The 17,500-nt window shown below is 37.7% G+C and overlaps 2 protein-coding genes across 2 annotated transcripts in view; both read left to right on the top strand.

Annotated features, from left to right (window-relative positions):
* The window catches only part of LOC132160419 (neurexophilin-2), a 51,766-nt gene extending 46,891 nt beyond the window's left edge, over positions 1–4,875 (top strand). Inside the window, exon 2 of the mRNA XM_059570106.1 lies at positions 3,963–4,875. Coding sequence (XP_059426089.1) covers positions 3,963–4,760 — 798 coding nt within the window. The 3' untranslated portion in view covers positions 4,761–4,875. The remainder of the gene's footprint in view (positions 1–3,962) is intronic.
* Positions 4,876–7,697: 2,822 nt separating this feature from the next.
* Positions 7,698–17,500, top strand: part of LOC132160677 (serine hydroxymethyltransferase, mitochondrial-like) — a 45,833-nt gene continuing 36,030 nt past the window's right edge. Inside the window, exon 1 of the mRNA XM_059570314.1 lies at positions 7,698–7,851. Coding sequence (XP_059426297.1) covers positions 7,819–7,851 — 33 coding nt within the window. The 5' untranslated portion in view covers positions 7,698–7,818. The remainder of the gene's footprint in view (positions 7,852–17,500) is intronic.

Below are 17,500 nucleotides of genomic sequence, written 5' to 3'. Positions count from 1 at the left end.
GTTATCATCATCTACAGTGCATAATATCATCCAAAGATTCAGAGAATCTGGAACAATCTCTGTGTGTAAAGATTATCTCAGTTAATGATCATTTTAACATTTACTACCACATTATTAAAATAAAGTTTCTATAATAGTCTCATGTGTGCACAGAAGCAGAGTAGTTTTGTTTTGTACTATTTCCAACATTGATAATTCTAATAATATATCAGCATATTAGAATGATTTCTGAAGGGTCATGTGACACTGAAGACTGGAGTTATGATGATGGAAATTCAGCCGTGCATCACAGAAATAAATTATATTTTAAAGTATCTTAAAATATGAGCCATTATTTTATATGTGACAGCAGTGGAATCAATGATCCGTGATGATGTGAAATCATCATTGATCGGCATTGGGCTTTTACTGACCTGAGGGCGTCTATCATAGAGGTCAAAGGTCACCAGAGCAAAAATCACTGTATATGAGCTTAAAATTAGTTTATTTGATCAAAGATACAGTAAAAATTTTAAATAATATTAGAATGTAAATCATTTTTTTATAAATTTTTATTCCAGTTTTAGTCATAGAAATGTTAGAGAAAAGTTGATTTGTAGCTAAAAAATTAAGTAATTTTTTTTAAATATTTGTATTTATTTTATTATATAATATATTAAATAAACTTAAATTTATTAACTATAGCAGCCACCACTAAGCTATTACAATAAAATTCCATTTTAACGTGTTAGTTGAAGGCCTCCCGTCTATTTACCGCGGTTATTCCCGTATGTTACCATGATTGTGGCCGTGTTTCATGTCTGAGGTCAGCGCTCAATAATAATCTTCGTTACAGCTGTGGTGAAAGATGCAGTTCCTGCATTGAAGTGAGAAATGAGTGTTCAAACGCACTTCCAGTCGTCCTCCGCTCGATACACATCCATCATCAGCTCTTTTTTAATCTGTGTTGTCAGTGATCAATATTCCCTCACTTATACCGCTTTAATCAATCGCTCTGATCGGTTCCATCCCGCAGACACGCGCAGCTAAATTAATTTACTGATTGAATACATTAGGAGCCACACTGATGAATGTTGTAACAAACGGAGACCTGCTTGTGTTCAGATGATGAGCGTGTGTTTGGACGTTTGTGAAGCTGTAATGAAGACGAGAGCAGCTCGTGTGTGATGTGATGTTTATTCTCTGCTGCTCTTTTGACCCGATCACTGAAGCTGTTCATTCAAGTCTTCATTTAAGATCTGTTAAGCTCTGACAGTCAATGCACATATTTACTCACCATGGCATGATATTTTGTTACAAAACACACAAGAACCAAAGATGTTTGGTGTCACTGATGTGTCTCGATGCACACAGTTTGAAAATGTGCTGCTTGATCTTTTAAGTGAGGAGTACGGACCCGTGTTTCTGCCACAGAATAAAAAAATATGCAGGCTATATAAGAAAGGTTACTCAGAATTGCATGATATAAACTCACATTTCTAAGAAGAAAAGTATGTAGTGTGAGATATAAACTCATAATCACAAGGGAAAAGTCAAAACTGTGAGAAAAGTCAGAATTGCAAGAAGAAAGAATTGCAAGATAACGAAGAATTGTGAGGAAAAAAGTATAAATTGTGAGAAAAAAAAGTCAGAATTGTGAGAAAAAAGAATTGCAAGAAAATATAATTGCGAGAAAACTCTGAATTGCAAGAAAAAATTATTGCGAAAAAATCTGAATTACAAGAACAAATAATTGCAAAAAAAGTCAAAATTGCAAGAAAAATTTTTTACAAGAAAAATCTGAATAGCAAGTAAAATAATTGCGAGAAAAGTCTGACTTGCAAGAAAAAATTATTGCGAAAAAATCTGAATTGCAAGAAAAAATAATTACGCAAAATATCTGAATTGCAAGAAATAATCACGAGAAAGGCTGAATAGCAAGAAAAAATAATTGCGAGAAAAGTCTGAATTGCAAGAAAAAGTCTAAATTGTAAGTCAGAAACGCAAAGAAAAAGTTTATTTGCAAGAAAAGTCAAATTGCAAGAAAAAATAAATGCAAGGAATGTCTGAATTGCAAGAAAAAAAATTTGCGAAAAGTCAAAATTGCAGGAACAAATTATTACTAGAAAAGTCTGAACTGAAAAAAATTATAATTACGCGAAAAGTCTGAATTGCAAGAAAAAATTTTTGCAAGAAAAATTCTAAATTGTAAGTCATTAACGCAAAGAAAAAAGTTTGTTTGCAAGAAAAGTCTAAATTGTAAGAAGTCAGAAATGCAAAGAAAAAAAGTTTAAATTGTAAGAAAAAAGTCAGAATTGCGTGATATAAATTCACGATCACAAGGAAATGTAAAATTGTGAATCAGAATCATAAGAAAAAAAAATTCATGATAAAAAGTCACCATTTTTTAATCCATGTCATTTTTTATTGTGTGTGTGTGCGCATGATTTTCTTGACCTGTTCTTTATTGTTTTCCAGTATATGTCTGATGATGAGAACAGAATAACGTCAGATATTAAGCAGCAGAAGCGTCTCTGTTTCCAGTCAATCAGTCTTTATTAATATTCACACACTCTTCGGACTAAAGACGAGAAGCAAACAGAGCAGAAGTGACACGAGGACAGATCTGTGTAAATAGAGCAGTGACAACAACATGAAATTAACTGTATAAATAGAAATGTCCCGGAGAGACAGCGTATGAATTATGAACATGGCTCTAGATGATGTGTGTTATTGATCCTGTCTTCACACTGATTACAGCAAATGTGCTTTTCTTGAGTCATTGATAATCATTTCTTCGCTCTAATAGTACATGTGCAAATCCAATTGTGTTTTGGGTGTTTAATTATTCTGTGTTTCTGTCTTCAGCAGTTAATACTGAATCCATCAGGACTAAACACATCGCAGAATCAATGCACTGCTGATTTATTATCGATTCATGTTTTTCATAAGCACAATATCTGTACATACTAAAAGCCATAAACATGAAATGATTCTATTAAAAAAAGCAAATAAATCTAAATTGGTTTTAATTACAGTAGTCATCTTTATCATATTCTCATAATCATACTGTATGTTTGTTTTTATTTTTAAAGACTATACAAATTTCAAATATTTAATCATGATATTTAAATGTTTAAATATAATAAAATATATATTTTTAATTATATATATATATATTTAAATGTCTGTTTATCTGCCTTAAGTCAAATATTTGTGTTTGTTATTTTTAAAGAGGTTTTTTGTAAATGTAATTATTACATTTCAGTTTTTAAATGTTTAAATATAATTAAATATATTTATTTATATTTATTTTTTCATTTTAAAGTATTATGTTTATATATTTAAATGTCTGTTTATTGGATTAAAAGTCCAATATAACAAAAAATTTGTTCTTATTTTTAAAGACTTTTTTTTTATTAATTATTACATTGAAATTAAAATGTTTAAATATAATTAAATATCGATTTAACTTATTTCTTATTCCAATTAAATCTTCGTGTTTGTTATTTTTTTATTTAATTATTGCATTTACATTTTGAATTGTTTAAATGTAATAAAATATTTTATAGTTATTTTTATGTTTTAAGTATTATATTTAGATATTTAAATATTTTATGTATATATTTTTTTGTATTACATATAGAATTATCAAATTATAAAATGTATAAAGTTTTTTTTTATGCCATAAATCATTAGGATATTAAGTAAAGATCATGTTCCATGAACATATTTAGTAAGTTTCCTACCGTAAATATATAAAAACTTCAGTTTTTGATTAGTAATATGCATTGCTAAGAACTTAATCTGAACAACTTTAAAGATGATTTTCTCAATATTTAGATTTTTGTGCTCCCTCAGATTCCAGATTTTCAAATAGTTGTATCTCAGACAAATATTGTCCTCCGAACAAACCACACATCACTGGAAAGCTTATGTTTGTGTTTGTTTGTGTGTGTGTGTGTGTGTGTGTGTGTCCGCAGGTGCATGGCTTGGAGAAACACGTGGGCAAACCTCTGGATTATCTGGAGCAGGGAGCGTCCAGCACAGTCTTCAAGAGCCTCCCGTACTCTGTTCCCGCTCCGTCAGGAGCCGTCAAACCTCCACACCAGACCTCCAGGATATTCTCCACGCTGGACCACACGCCCACGAAGCCCAAACCACCCACCTTCAGCTTCCAGAACCCCTACGAATGGGTGCGAAACCAGTCGCAGCTCCAGGATCACACAGGCTACCGTCCCAAACGCAAACCCTCCCTCAAAACCTCCATGAAGACTAAAAAGATCTTCGGCTGGGGCGACTTCTACTTCAACGTCAAGACGCTCAAGTTCAGTCTGCTGGTGACGGGGAAGATCGTGGACCACGTCAACGGGACGTTCACGGTCTACTTCCGCCACAACTCCTCCAGTCTCGGGAACGTGTCGGTGAGCATCGTTCCTCCGTCCAAAATCGTAGAGTTCGAGGTTCTCCAGAAGCCTCTTCACCCGGAGATCCAGTTCCACCAGCAGCACCAGTCCACCGTCGACCCCAAAGACATCAAAGCCTTCAACTGTCGCGTGGAGTACGAGAAGACGGACCGCTCCAAGAAGCCCAAACCCTGCCTATACGATCCATCGCAGACCTGCTTCACTGAAAACACCCAGTCGCACTCGTCCTGGCTCTGTGCCAAACCCTTCAAAGTCATCTGTATCTTCATCTCCTTCTTCAGCATCGACTACAAGCTGGTGCAGAAGGTCTGTCCGGACTACAACTTTCAGAGCGAGCATCCGTATTTGGGATGAGGCATTTTCCATCTGCGTTTTATTTCTATATATGACCCTCACTCTTAAAAATAAAGGGGCTTCACAATGCCATAGAAGAACCTTTAACATCTGAAGATTATTGGAACCAAAAATGGTTGTTCAGCTTTTAAGCACCTTTGTTTTTAACAGTGCTGCAGCACAGAAGCAGTCGTAAGCAATTACCAACGATACATTGTATGGGTCAAAATGATACATTTTTCTTTGATGCTAAAAATCATTATGATATTAAGTAAATATCATGTTCCATGAAGATATTTACTTAATTTGATTTGTAATATGCATTGCTGAGAACTTCATTTGAACAACTTTAAAGATGATTTTCAAATAATTGTATCTCATTTACAAACTGTACATCAATGGAAACATGATTTATTCAGCTTTCAGATGATGCATAAATCTCAAAAATGGATCCTTATGACTGGTTTTGTGCTCCAGGGACACATATGGGAAGAATCGGCCGAATCCCTTCAGCTCTTATTATTGGTTTCTTTATGCTTTCGTCTGTTTTCATCCATCGACTGTTAGACCAACATGTCGTTTTTCTACTGATCCTGCTCATGTCTTTCAGAATGGAGATGAAACCAGTTGAGATCTGGTCTCTAATGGTCTGATCAGGGTTTCACAAACTCAAAGCCAGTAGTTCAATCCAACATACATCAGACTTCACTAGCTTGGATGATGATGATGATGATGGAAATATCTAAAAATATATACAAATATTGATTTTTGATATCACTCATGAAGAAAGGTGATTTATTTTCTTTAGAGTGAATTTGTTTTGCAGCATGAATCAGTTTTGACTTCAAGATGTAAACAAAATATGATTATGATTAAGAAAACCTGTATAAATTTGCGAAATTAAGCGAAACCTTTAAGATTTTCCTAGTGCTGTCAAATGATTAATTGAGATTAATTGCATCCAAAATAAAAGTTTTTGTTTGCATAATATATGTGTGCATATATATATATATATATATATAGAAAGACATGCATTTATATATTTAAGAAAAATATGTTGTTTATATATATTTGAATATATTTGAAGAATATATTTGAAGGCTATATAATATAAAGTATAAGAATATGAATATATAAATGTGTAAATATTTTCAAAATATATACTGTATGTGTGTTGATTTTTTCATATATAATAAATATACACCGTACACATACATATATATATATATATATATATATATATATATATATAGTAAACAAAGACTTTTATTTTGAATTAATTGTGATTAATTGTTCGACAGCACAAGATTTTTCCCTTAAAGCTTCTTAGAGAAACTCCTGAAATACACCTTTTTTTCCTCTGAAGAACATTTCAATGATCTAAAGAAGATTATTCCAATATAAAGAACGATATAAGTTGGATGTTAAAGCATCTTCTTGAAACCTTGATTCCAATAAAGAACCTTTATTTTGTAGAACCATGTGCAGATTCATCAAGCTTTCAGGTCGTTATCGGTGGAGTAATGAACGGATCTGAATGAATGTAGCTATCTAACAGAATGTGATCCACCCCTGTATGAATCACCTTTATATATAGTGAAATTAAAGACATAGCTTATCTATTTACTAGCTCTGAATAAAGCTTGAAGAGACACAGATGGAATGATTCCCTGTTTCTAAACGGAAACATCTTTCTTTATTTTCGGACACCGATCAGTCTGTGAATCGGAGAAATGAGAGGAGCGCAGAAGTCCTGTGAATAAAGTATTGCTTGATGATGTGTATAGTATACATGGGGAAAATTGTGTGTAAATAATGTATCACAAATAAATAATTAAATCTAACCGGCCTGACCTGCTGTTATTATCATGATGATGATGCTTTAAGAAAATCTTACCATGGTAAATTATTGGGCATTTAGTGTAAAAAGTGCATTATCTTTACACAATCAGGTCTGAATTCTGATCACATCACAGAAGCTGAAAGAGAAAACATGCTTCGTTTACTATTCATTGCTGACGGTTCGTTATTGGATTGATGGTAAGTGTGTGTTTGTGTTCTTGGGGTGGGGTATTCTTCTTGGTCAATTATTTTGATATAAAAAAAAATTCCAGTAGCAAAATTAAAGATATAAACTAAGGTGTCAATATAGTTATGATAGTACGTCATTATGATGTCTCCTCTTCTCATTAATGTTAGTTTATATCAGAATGATATTAGCATGAACACATATGTAAATAAATGCAATTACACTGGAAGAAAGGTGTGCAGCTTTAACCAACTTTTCACCAATAATGACACTGAAATGAAAAGTGACACGATTCACAAGTATTTTTGTGTGTATGTGAAAAATACACCAATAATCTGTTTTATTTACAATATAGAAAAAATACAAATAAATACACCAATAATCTGTTTTATTTACAATTTAGAAAAAAAATACACCAATAATCTGTTTTATTTACAATATAGAAAAAATACAAATAAATACACCAATAATCTGTTTTATTTACAATTTAGAAAAAAAATACACCAATAGTCTGTTTTATTTACAATTTAGAAAAAATACAAATAAATACACCAATAATCTGTTTTATTTACAATTTAGAAAAAAATAAAAATAAATACACCAATAATCTGTTTTATTTACAATTTAGAAAAAATGTAAATAAATACACCAATAATCTGTTTTATTTACAATTTAGAAAGAAATAAAAATAAATGTCAGTATATATGATGATGCAATGATTTAATGTAATTGCAAGCATTAATTTCTTAACTTAAACTGTTTAAATTGTATTCAACACCAAAAAATGGAAGCAAATAATAAAATCTAATGCAATAAACTTAAAAAAATAAATAAAAGACAGATAAATTGAGATGTAAGGAACACTTCATTTCCCAGGTTTTATGTACGTCCTGACGTCAGTCTGTAGTCCAGCGGCTGCGCGGCTATGACAGGACTACATTTCCCATGAGCACTCGCGCTTATCGTTAAGCCACTGTCATTTAGGCAACGGACGAAAAACGTGCGAACGCAATAACCTGCTGGATCCTGGAGAAGTTGGGTCGATTTACCATGTTATCTCTGACATTGAGACAACTAATCAGGGTGAGTTTATACATGCACGACCGTGTTATAGCGCACAACAACAACAACGCAAAAGCGTTAAAACCGCTGAGGTCTTTATCACATTAAGAACAGCGGTATTATTCCACAGTGTCAATGCATGATAGAATATGCACCAGAAGCGTTTTGTGTCGATGCAGACCCGTGCATGAGTCGCTGGAGGCTCGGATTGACGTGGCATGCGTCATCGTGTTTTCTTGGTTTTTAAAGGGCTGTTTTTTAAAAGCGTGATTTGAGTTTGTAGTCCAGCAAAAGTTTAACAAACTACGATTTTCAGATGCATGACGATCTTTGACCGTTTTGAATTTATTGTGGATTTGTGAGCTGTGCCTAACTCAAACAGTTACACTAACTAGTGATGTAAACATTAGTTCAGTGTTAACTAGTCTGGTCATGCTGGTTAGATGATGCAACTCTCACATGCATCTCAACACATGCATTATTGACTCAATTTCTTGCTTTAGCCTGTGTTTTTACATCTGATATTTATGGAAAACTTGTTTCTAACATTAGATTAAATTCTTATTGAAGAGATAATTGAGACTTTTTTTTTCAGGAAAAAGTCAGAATTGTGTGACTAAGAAGTTGCTTTTAATTTTGTTTGATTATGAGATGTAACAAAAAGGGAAAAACATCAGAATTGCTAGATGAAAACTTACTTCTGAGAAAACAAGGATGAAGTTTATATTTTGTAATTCTGAGAAAGTTTTCAGAACTTCATGAAAAGAGTCTGTGTTGTGAGATAAACAGTTTTCTTCTTCAGTCTGAATGTGTTTTATCGTTACAGAGATCAGATGTGTTTCAGTGCAAAGTGCAGCACAATATTTCAATGCACGGATAATAATAATCGGTTTTATTTGTCAAAGTTTTTACTTGTGCAAGCTGTTAAACAGACTAACAAGTTTATTTTTATAGCAAATTTCATGCATACTGGTAATTCAAAGTGCTTTACATAAAAGAAAGTACAGTAATAATCATAAAAAGTAATTTCAAAACTTAAAAGCAGTTAAAGATTGATTTCAAATCAGTTAAGAATAGAGGGATTTTTGATGAGTTTTGAGTCTGGATTTAAACGTGGCTAATGTTTTAGCACATCTGATCTCTTCTGGAAAACTAAAATAGATTACCTGCTAATAACTGATAGTTTGTTAAACCTCTGGCTACCGTGGTATTTCCGTCTGATTACCGTATTATGTTAAACTGTGTGTGGATCGTCTGTGTTTCACGTGCTTTCATGCTTTTGCTGTTAAACGTTGAAACAAATGCATCTTTTGTGTTTGTTGATGACTGAATTAATCTGATTTAGTGAAGGGCATTAGTTAGTAACTGCTTCTGTTCTGTAGAAACCGTTTACTGAGCAGAAAATCACAAGTGTTGTTGCATCAAAGAATCAGTTTCTTTCTTGTTTTCCAGTAAAAAAATTAATAAATCTTGCTTTAAGCATAACATGTACAATGCTTTGCAAAAAAAGAGTGATTTATAAATGGTTTATAGTATTCTCTTAAAACATGTCGTAGTATCTTAAACACTTTTTCTTCTTAAGTATAAATCATTTTAAGTATGTTTAAACCTTTTTTGTTGGCACTGGCATGTTCCTAAGAAATGCATGAACCAATAAAAATAAAAATGTTGCATGCAATGCAAGTTTGCTTTGGGTAAAAAAAAATTACCAATTAATATATTTTTTTATTTTAATAATATAATTTGTTGCAACAGAACTCTACTGTGAATCTGATATTAATTTAACAGCATATAAACATATAAATAAACTGTTGTGATGTTTACAAACAGGAGCTATTTAAAAACAAATATTGTATATTGGTCAAAAATGAAAAAGGGTTTAAGCATAAAAACATTAAGTGCAATACTGCTTTAAATTGTTGTCCCACCAAAAATAATTAAAAATTGAAAAATGTTTTAATTTAATTGCAATTTTGTCTTCGTTTTTCTGAGCAAAAAATAAATATGATATGAATCATTCAGTGTAACAATCTTGTCAGGAATATTTATTACAGAAATCAATTTCTGACAAATTAAAAGACTAATTACTTTCACCCTAAATACTAATTAGCTGTAATCTTACATTTTTAAAATTCGCCTCTATCCTAGGTTTTGCCTATTTTTCAGTAAATATTTTTTTTACTCATTTAAAACACAATCACATTTAATACGCTCACGTATTCTTTTATATATTTTAATATGTACATGTCAGAATAAACGTTGTTTGAATTTTTACACATACGTGGTGTTACACTGAATGACAATGCTACATTATTTAAACCAAATTTTGACTTTTATTTTTGTGTTCTCCAAAAACTTATTTGAAACCTTAAAAGTAGACACATACTTATTTTCAATTAGTTCTTTATGGACATAAACATCATTTGTACATTTTTTTTTTATGTCTTTGACCCATATTCTCTGAAAACTATAATATCTTTGTATGTGTAATAAATGTAACTTGTTTTAAGGATGTTTAAACGAACAGAAATAGTGGTGTTTTTCAAACTGAACGCAGCGCTCATGGTTTGGTCTTCTTAAGCAGGTTTATGAAGAGCCACACTTTCATTTATTAGAGTTTGACGTCATCTTATCAGTCGTTTCTCATAAGCAGCTGTAAACATCCACTCAATGATTAACCTGCTGTTGTTTTACATGATGTGCCAAAGCCAATCAGATGCAGGCTTGGAGTCCACGCCTCTCATTCCTGCAGGCTCATCTGAATCTGAGGAACTCTGTAGATCACAGAAGGCCAAATAAGTGGTTTCAGAAGGTGTGTGTGTGTGTGTGTGTGTGTGTGTGTGTGTGTGTGTGTGTGTGTGTGTGTGTGTGTGTGTGTGTGTGTGTGTGTGTGTGTGTGTGTGTGTGTGTGTGTGTGTGTGTGTGTGTGTGTGTGTGTGAGTGTGTGTGAATTCATAAACCGATAAATTGTGTATTTTTGAATGGAGTTTAAGTTGCTTAGGAGAAAGGTATCTGCCAAATGTAACTATTTATTGTAACAAAACTGCTGTGAATGTGACGCTTATTTTAGTATCCGTTGTTTAAATTAGTTTTTATTTGTTTTACTTGTAGTTTTAGTTTTTTAAATGTTTTAATATAGTATACATACTGTTATTTTTTGTGTTGTTGTTGTTATTTTAGTGCATCAAATTAAAAACATCAGTAAAAATGCACTGGCAACTAGTGAAAATAAAAGTTTGCATTTTTATATAAATTTTTTTATTTCAGTTAAAACTTTTTTTTTTTTTTTTCAAGTTACAACATTTGTTTGTTTTATGTTTTTTTTTTGTTTTTTTTTACACTGGAATATGAATTCTAATGCAGTGTTCACACCAAACGCGAATAGAGCGTCTGGCGTGAATGATTTCAATGTTAAGTCAATGCAAAGGTGCGTTTACGCGCGTCTGGAGGTCTCGCGGCGCGAATGAGACGTGTAGCGCGGCACGGAAGGCGCAAATTCACCTCATTCGCGCGTCTAGTTCGCGCAAATGACGCGATAGGCGCGTTACGCGCGAATGGTGCTTTTGTGCATTTATGTGTTTGATGCGAATTCGCGTCTGCCGCCCGAGTTGAAAAATTTGAACTTTGGCATCAATTCGCGCCGCGTTAACCAATCAGGAGCCTGCTCAGGAGTCACTCATTCAACTTGGAGGAAATACTGATGTTGTCAGTGAGCAGTCAACCGGAGCTTTATGACACAAGTATCACACACAAGTTCATATTTCAGAATAAAAAGGACCTAGCTTGGAAGAGTGTGTTGTAAATACACATTTAACTTTTGAGTCACGTAAACGTTTATCGACCCGCTGCTTTCCCGCTGTTTTTTTACAGCTATTTTCCCCCTAATATAGCCTACAGCTACTTTTCGCTAACAAGATAATTTGTTTATTCAGAGGACGTGTGCAGGAAAAAGTGGAAAAGACCCGAGTGCTCGATCAACATCAGCCATCTTGCAAACAGACAACCGCTAGCACTTGCCCCTCCCACAAGAAGCTGATTTCGCCTCAGACGCGAGTCAATTTCGCTTCAAACTTTTGCTTTCTACGCGCGTCTATTTCGCTCTAGACGCGCGAATGCATGTTCAAGCGGCAAACTACACGCGGTAGACGCGAATTTGACGCTCTATTCGCATTTGGTGTGAACACAGCATAACACTTCTCTAAATCTAATCCTTATCTGGAGATGGATGTGAGTGAAGAATCACTCTGAATGATTCAGTGAGCTGATTCAGAATGATTCAATTAGTGAATCGGCTTGCTTCGCTCACTCAGTGTGCTTTAAGCTTAAGATGAAAACATGATAGAAAGATGTGTCTTATGTTTAATGTTTTTGATTCCAGTCTTAATCTTCCAACACGACTCTGAGGAACTCACTGAAACAGTTTATTTTGCTGTAGATTCAGGAATCAGTAGTGTTCTGAAGATCCATCAGAATCATTTAGTTCCAGCAGGTTTTACCAAATGGACAGTGAACCTCTTCTTGATTCTCAGTCTGACGTGACATCATCACTGTGCGATAAAAGCCACACGCAGTTGATTGAGCGACTGAAGCTCATTTTCATATTCAGATTGTCACCTATATATTCAGGCATGCTGAATAATTGATCAGGATATATTTGTAATGCTTTCATCTCTATTTCTAGCCGCTAGAGTCCTGGTTTGAAGCTTTCCGGGGTTCACTGGCAGACCTCGACTTTCAAATCCAGCGGTGCCTTAATCTAGATACATATTAAATGGCTTTAATTGACTTCTTTCATAAATTGCATTGACTGCTTTAAAAGATGAGACACCAATATTTCAGGAGTTTAAGACTAAGAATAGGACACATAACAGTTTTATTTCTTATTTGCCTTTATGTATGTATGTTTTTTTCAAGGCATTGCCAGTGTTTCCTGTCATAGAAATTGGATTTCATAAACATCATAACTACTAAACTATTTCTTGTTATGGTTTTGGATCAGAATACAGAAAGAATAGAGAAGATAGAGTTAGTTCAGAAAACAAGCAAGTCTAAAAGGGGCTTTTTTTTAAAGAATAGAATTAGAATAGAGTTTGCTAGGGTTAGAGGGTCAAATAAAGATGGAAGAGATGTGTTTAGCCGATTCTTGAATACAGTACAGTTTTCCACCATAAATAGTAGGGAACTTTACCATTTACCAGTTAAAAGGGTTTTACTGTAGCATTTTTACTTTTACTGTGAATTTTGTTTTTTTACAGTTAACTTGTAATCTGTAACTTATTACTTACAGTAGGTTACAGTAATCGAAGTACCATCCCATCTAGAGCTGAAACAACGAATCGATTTAATCGATTAAAATCGATTATTAAAATAGTTGTCAACTAATTTAGTCATCGATTCGTTGCTAAATAATTTATTTGCCGTAAGCGGCTTATTTCGTGCATATTTCAGATCTGCGGTGACCAAAGTGTGGCAGTAATGAGCCACCGGAGGATTTACTCAGCCAGTACAACAGGAGAAGTAGCGAATAGCCAATAGCTGGCCTCGTTTTATGTCACGTGCTTCCCGAACGTCGTCTCTGCAGCATTCAGCAGGATGTGGGAGTACTTTATTTTGAGCCTTCAAAAAAGAAGATTAACCTGTAAACTCTGCACTACTGAACTGTTTAAGGGACCGTTCACATATCGCGTCTTTTGCGCGCTCATGTTCATTATTTCCAATGCAGGCGCGCAGTATGCGCGCTCATAATGGAAGCGACGCGGTCGCGACGCACCCGTTTTTCCAGGCGCGTGCACACCGCATAGAGTTAAAAACATTTCAACTTTTCAGAATGCAGCAAGCGCACCGCGGGTCATGTGACAAGAACTAAATAATCAGCTTCATCCTTTCCCGTAACAACTTTAAAAGCTCAGCCAAGATGAAGGAACAGCTGATCATAGCTGTATATGGATTCCCATTTTGAAATAAATTTAGTAGCAGAGCTACTGCAAGCGATTTTTAGAGCTGCAAATCCATTTATCCTTTGCTGAAATTTCCGCGTCTTCAAGGAGAGAGCACGTCATGGTTGCTTAGCAAAGGCAGACGCCTCAGGGGCGCTTCTGCACGAGCGCTTTGGAAAGGAGGAGAAAGCGGTGCGCACAGTCTATGGGTGCGCCTAGCGTTTTAGGCGCGATATGTGAACGGCCCCTAAGCCTTTTATTTGTGCAGATTCTCCAGTACAAAGTTGTTTGCAAATGTTTAGTTGTAAAAGCTGAGAACATTGCTTTTTAACAGTTAACATTTAAAGCTTTACAAACATGTTCTGTGATCAGTTTGTCGTTTACCAGTTCATAATTCAGTCGTGCAGCCTAATTATGACTGAATGAGAGAGGTAAATGTTTAAAGATATTTGAAATGCACTTTTTTTCCTAAGTATTCACTGCTCTTTTTCACACAGCAGGTTTTTTGTGTGTCCGTTTTTTCTGGACAACCTTCTGATGGATTTTACTTTAAATTGTGAGTTCCATTCAGGTTTCATGCCACTGGCACTTTATTCGAAGGATTGTTTACAATCTCACAGCATAAGCTATAAAGCTGTTTCCCAGTAAATAATAAAATACAACGCACTGCAATCTTATTCTGTTTTATCCTTATTCTTCGTGAAAATATGTTCTGAAAGATTCCTTAATAAGCTTTGTTCGGGATGTTAAACTACTTTAGGAGCTCTAAGGACTGCCATGGTGAAAACATTATTTGAAATCTCCTTGTGAAATTTGCTAGAGTATGGGTCAGTGTTTTGATTGTAGAAGAGTTTGACAAGGGATCACTAACACATAATAAAACAACTCCAGGTATATTTGTGATGAGGATATGACAATGCAAAATTATTAAAATCTCTTAAAAATCTATGCTGAATGATAAAGACCCTTTATTAATAATTTACTTTGGGGGAAAAATGGAAAAAACTAAAATATAAGTACATAAACCGATTAATCGATTAATCGCAAAAATAATCGACAAATTAATCGATTATCAAAATAATCGTTAGTTGCAGCCCTAATCCCATCATACAGTGGTGAGGTCAGATGTGCTCATTCTCGCTCAAGCTCGCTCCCACACGCTTACCCTTGCTCGCTCACTCTCGCTCAAGCTCCCTCCCACACTCACGCTCGCTCACCCTCGCTCACGCTCGCTCACCCTCGCTCACGCTCGCTCACTCTCGCTCAAGCTCCCTCCCACACTCACGCTCGCTCACCCTCGCTCACGCTCGCTCACTCTCGCTCAAGCTCCCTCCCACACTATCACGCTCGCTCAAGCTCGCTCCCACACGCTCAGCCTCGCTCACGCTCGCTTACTCTTGTTACTCTTGCTTACTCTCGCTTCCTCTCGCTCACTCTCGCTCAAGCTCCCTCCCACACACTCACGCTCTCTCACCCTCGCTCACGATCTCTCACTCTCGCTCAAGCTCCCTCCCACACACTCACGCTCGCTCACCTTCGCTCGCTCACTCTCACTCACGCTCGCTCAAGCTCGCTCCCACACACTCACGATCGCTCACTCTCGCTCACCCTCGCTCACCCTCGCTCGCTCACTCACTCTCGCTCACGCTCGCTCACTCTCGCTCAAGCTCACTCCCACACACTCACGCTCGCTCACTCTCGCTCACCCTCGCTCGCTCGCTCTCACTCACACTCACTCACTCTCGCTCAAGCTCCCTCCCACACACTCACGCTCGCTCACCCTCGCTCACGCTCGCTCACTCTCACTCAAGTTTGCTCCCACACACTCACGCTCGCTCACTCTCGCTCACCCTCGCTCGCTCACTCACTCTCGCTCACTCACTCTCGCTCAAGCTCCCTCCCACACACTCACGCTCACTCACTCTCGCTCAAGCTCCCTCCCACACACTCACGCTCACTCACCCTCCCACACACTCACGCTCACTCACCCTCGCTCACGATCTCTCACTCTCACTCTCGCTCAAGCTCGCTCCCACACACTCACGATCGCTCACTCTCGCTCACCCTCGCTCACCCTCGCTCGCTCACTCACGCTCGCTCACTCTCGCTCAAGCTCACTCCCACACACTCACGCTCGCTCACTCTCGCTCACCCTCGCTCGCTCGCTCTCACTCACACTCACTCACTCTCGCTCAAGCTCCCTCCCACACACTCACGCTCGCTCACTCTCGCTCAAGTTTGCTCCCACACACTCACGCTCGCTCACTCTCGCTCACGCTCGCTCACTCACTCTCGCTCACTCTCGCTCAAGCTCGCTCCCACACACTCACGCTCGCTCACTCTCGCTCACCCTCGCTCGCTCACTCACTCTCGCTCAAGCTCGCTCCCACACACTCACGCTCGCTCACTCTCGCTCAAGTTTGCTCCCACACACTCACGCTCGCTCACACTCGCTCACCCTCGCTCGCTCGCTCACTCTCGCTCAATCTCGCTCCCACACACTCATGCTCGCTCACCCTCACTCACGCTCGCTCAGGCTCGCTCACTCTCGCTCAAGCTCACTCCTAAACACTCACGCTCGCTCACCCTCGCTCGCTCGCTCTCACTCACGCTCACTCACTCTCGCTCGCTCTCCCTCCCACACACTCACGCTCGCTCACTCTCGCTCACCCTCGCTCGCTCGCTCACTCTCGCTCAAGCTCCCTCCCACACACTCACGCTTGCTCACCCTCGCTCGCTCGCTCACTCTCACTCACCCTCGCTCGCTCGCTCACTCTCGCTCAAGCTCCCTCCCACACACTCACGCTCACTCACCCTCACTCGCTCGCTCACTCTCGCTCAAGCTCCCTCCCACACACTCACGCTCGCTCACTCTCGCTCAAGCTCGCTCCCACACGCTCACTCTCCCTCACGCTCGCTCACTCTCGCTCACCCTCACTCACCCTCACTCGCTCGCTCACTCTCGCTCAAGCTCCCTCCCACACACTCACGCTCGCTCACTCTCGCTCAAGCTCGCTCCCACACGCTCACTCTCCCTCACGCTCGCTCACTCTCGCTCACCCTCACTCACCCTCACTCGCTCGCTCACTCTCGCTCAAGCTCCCTCCCACACACTCACGCTCGCTCACTCTCGCTCAAGCTCGCTCCCACACGCTCACTCTCCCTCACGCTCGCTCACTCTCGCTCACCCTCACTCACCCTCGCTCGCTCGCTCATTCTCGCTCAAGCTCCCTCCCACACACTCACTCTCGCTCACGCTCGCTCACTCTCGCTCAAGCTCGCTCCCACACGCTCACTCTCACTCACACTCACTCACTCTCGCTCCTCCTGACGCTCGTCATCCTGCACTCAATCCGACAGTAATCTGTGACGGCCACTCATCCATTAGTTCCTGACCCACGCTGCGCTGCTGATTGTTGTCTAGCGGCGGTGTGATGGACGCCAGTCATCTGTTAAATTGACTCTTTGCTCTGAAGAGAAAGGAAATAACAAAAATAATCGGCAAAATGAAATGTTTTCTTTCTTTTTTTCTGAACCGCAAGAGCAGATGATGCCTGAGATGATGAAACAATACATCCATCAGCTGTGTGTGTGTGTGTGTGTCTGTGTGAGTGTGTGTGTGATCTGTCATCTGTGGCTCCCAAAATAGTTGGTTTTATTTATTTGTCGTTTCATGTGTATGTGTAAAAGAGAGAGAGAGAGTGTGTCTGAATGTGTGTGTGTGTGTGTGTGTG

Source organism: Carassius carassius, chromosome 17, assembly GCF_963082965.1.
Source record: "Carassius carassius chromosome 17, fCarCar2.1, whole genome shotgun sequence".
In the NCBI taxonomy this organism is placed as follows: Eukaryota; Metazoa; Chordata; class Actinopteri; order Cypriniformes; family Cyprinidae; genus Carassius; species Carassius carassius.
This window is presented reverse-complemented; position numbering and strand designations above follow the sequence as displayed.